The following is a 2036-nucleotide window of genomic DNA, read 5'->3' as shown; positions in this document are numbered from 1 at the left end:
GTCTCACAATAAGAATGCATTGTCATCGCTATTCCTTTCTGATGGTAATTTTTTTTTAAAAAGAAATTAGATTCTGTTTCTTAAATTTACGCGATAATTGATCGAGATCAAGTGGATATGACCTTCTTGTAATGCTATCGAAATTTGTTTGATTTTGTCGGATCTTCATTTATCTAAATTATGTTTACTCTGAATTGGCTTTCTTATTACAAAGACGGTTCACTTCGAAAGGGAGGGGAAGGTCTGAACCCACTTCACGAAGATCATGTCAGGGAGCTTAAGGATGAGGTCTGTTTTTGTTAGATTCTTAGAGAGTCTAATGTTTCAGTTTGGAGTTCTAATTTCAATGGCTTCAGTAGAGTACAATGCTTTTTATCATCTAGTAGCCTTATGATATATTATGAATGGATCTTGAAATTTGTCGAATTTAAGTTATCTTGAGTTTTTTAACCAGCATGCATGGTAAATTACTGTCTATGCTTTGATAATTAAGCTCAAGTGTGAGGTCAAAATTTTATTTTATCAGATGGTAATGGTCGATTTTGCTTGACGTGATTTCATGTGGATAGCAGGCTGCTGAAAATCTATAGCTTCATTTTAAAGCACTAAATTTGTAAGATATTATGTTGAATGGGTCAGGTTAGATTAGAATTATGCAAGGCTAGTTCTTGTTGTTTTTGTGGCTGGAAACCCTCGTGGCATTGGAATTCAAGATGCAACATTTTGTTTGAGTTCTTCAGGGGTTTATATCCATGTATTCATCTAAAGTTGCTCCTTAAGTTGCTCATTACAGTGCCTATTGGTTAATTCTGATGCATGGAATATTTAGTACGATTCAGTTTTAATTTCTGTCACCTATTCTTAGGCTTTCAATGAACGGCTGTGCAAATCCAAATAATTCTTTTGTTTGGATGCACTTTGTTTGTGCAATTTCCTTAATTCTTAATTTTGCCAGTGGATATCATCTCATAAACTTGACATATTGATATATGCTCTTAGTTTCTTTATCGTCAAATTGTGTGGCTTTGTTCAATAACGAATTTTTCGGTCTAAGACCATTGAATTCAATATCAGAGTATTCCTAACGGATGGTCTTACCACTTAATAGTGCAGTATTTTCAATTCCCTGTTTTGCTTTCCTCAAATTGTTCTCTTGTTTGCCTATTAATATGTTAATACATGCTAGTGCCACATGCATGTTTAATTCGGTAAATGACTGTTGAGTATTTGCTCTACGGACACTTATTCAGCTTGTTCATGCCTTACGTATGGAGGTTACTATTTTATTCTGCAGGCCAAGTTCCTTAAAGCATGTGGAACTTTACTTGAGACTCCAGTTGAAATTCGAAAAGCATCACGAAAATTTTTGTCAACTCAATACAAAGAAGACGAATCATTGAATTTCAATTCATGGCTTCCAAATGCATCAATTGAGAAATTGAAACTAGAGAACCAACCTGATGAATCTCCAGAACCTGTCATAATTTCGGAAGCACTGGGAGCAGGTTCTTCGGTAGACTCTCCTAGCAGGTAACCTTAATTTTTTTTTGTATGGCTTTGAGATATCGAACAGCTGTGATTCTTGAAATATGCCGAGATTTTCTCAGAAATCTACAACTTATTACTCCCTACACTGATTTCTTGCTGTTAGCTGCATGACCGATGGACATAATACCAGAAGGGACTCTGTAATCTCCAATGCAAGCAGTGATATTCAGACTGTTATCACTCCGATAGATGTGCCAGATGATGAAACTCATTCTTCTGCAATTTCATCTGTTTCTCCTGAAGATGTTGCCAATGTGCCATGCAAAAACAAGTCTGTTCGTTTTGAATGCGAATCTGATAGCCCTGCATCTTCAGCAAGTTCCAGTCAACACCCGAAGCTATCAGGGTCAGCTGGAAAATGCTGTGTAGCAAAGGTTTCACCATATCCAACCCCACTGAAATTAACTGATGAGATGGAAACCCCGGGGACTGTATTCCCTGCATACCTGCATGACATGGCCGGTAGAAAATCTACGAGGATCAGATCA

At 36.8% G+C, this 2036-nt stretch overlaps 1 protein-coding gene across 1 annotated transcript in view; it reads left to right on the top strand.

Moving 5' to 3' along the window:
• Positions 5-2036, top strand: part of LOC105167573 (protein JASON) — a gene marked incomplete at its 5' end in the record, with an annotated part of 4050 nt that continues 2018 nt past the window's right edge. The window contains 4 exon segments of the mRNA XM_020695743.1: positions 5-44; positions 215-288; positions 1295-1530; positions 1652-2036. Of these exon segments, the coding sequence (XP_020551402.1) occupies positions 5-44; positions 215-288; positions 1295-1530; positions 1652-2036 (735 nt within the window).

Source organism: Sesamum indicum, linkage group LG8 (assembly GCF_000512975.1).
Source record: "Sesamum indicum cultivar Zhongzhi No. 13 linkage group LG8, S_indicum_v1.0, whole genome shotgun sequence".
NCBI classification, from domain to species: domain Eukaryota; kingdom Viridiplantae; phylum Streptophyta; class Magnoliopsida; order Lamiales; family Pedaliaceae; genus Sesamum; species Sesamum indicum.
The sequence above is the reverse complement of the archived record's forward strand: the minus strand, read 5'-3'. Positions and strand labels throughout refer to the sequence as shown.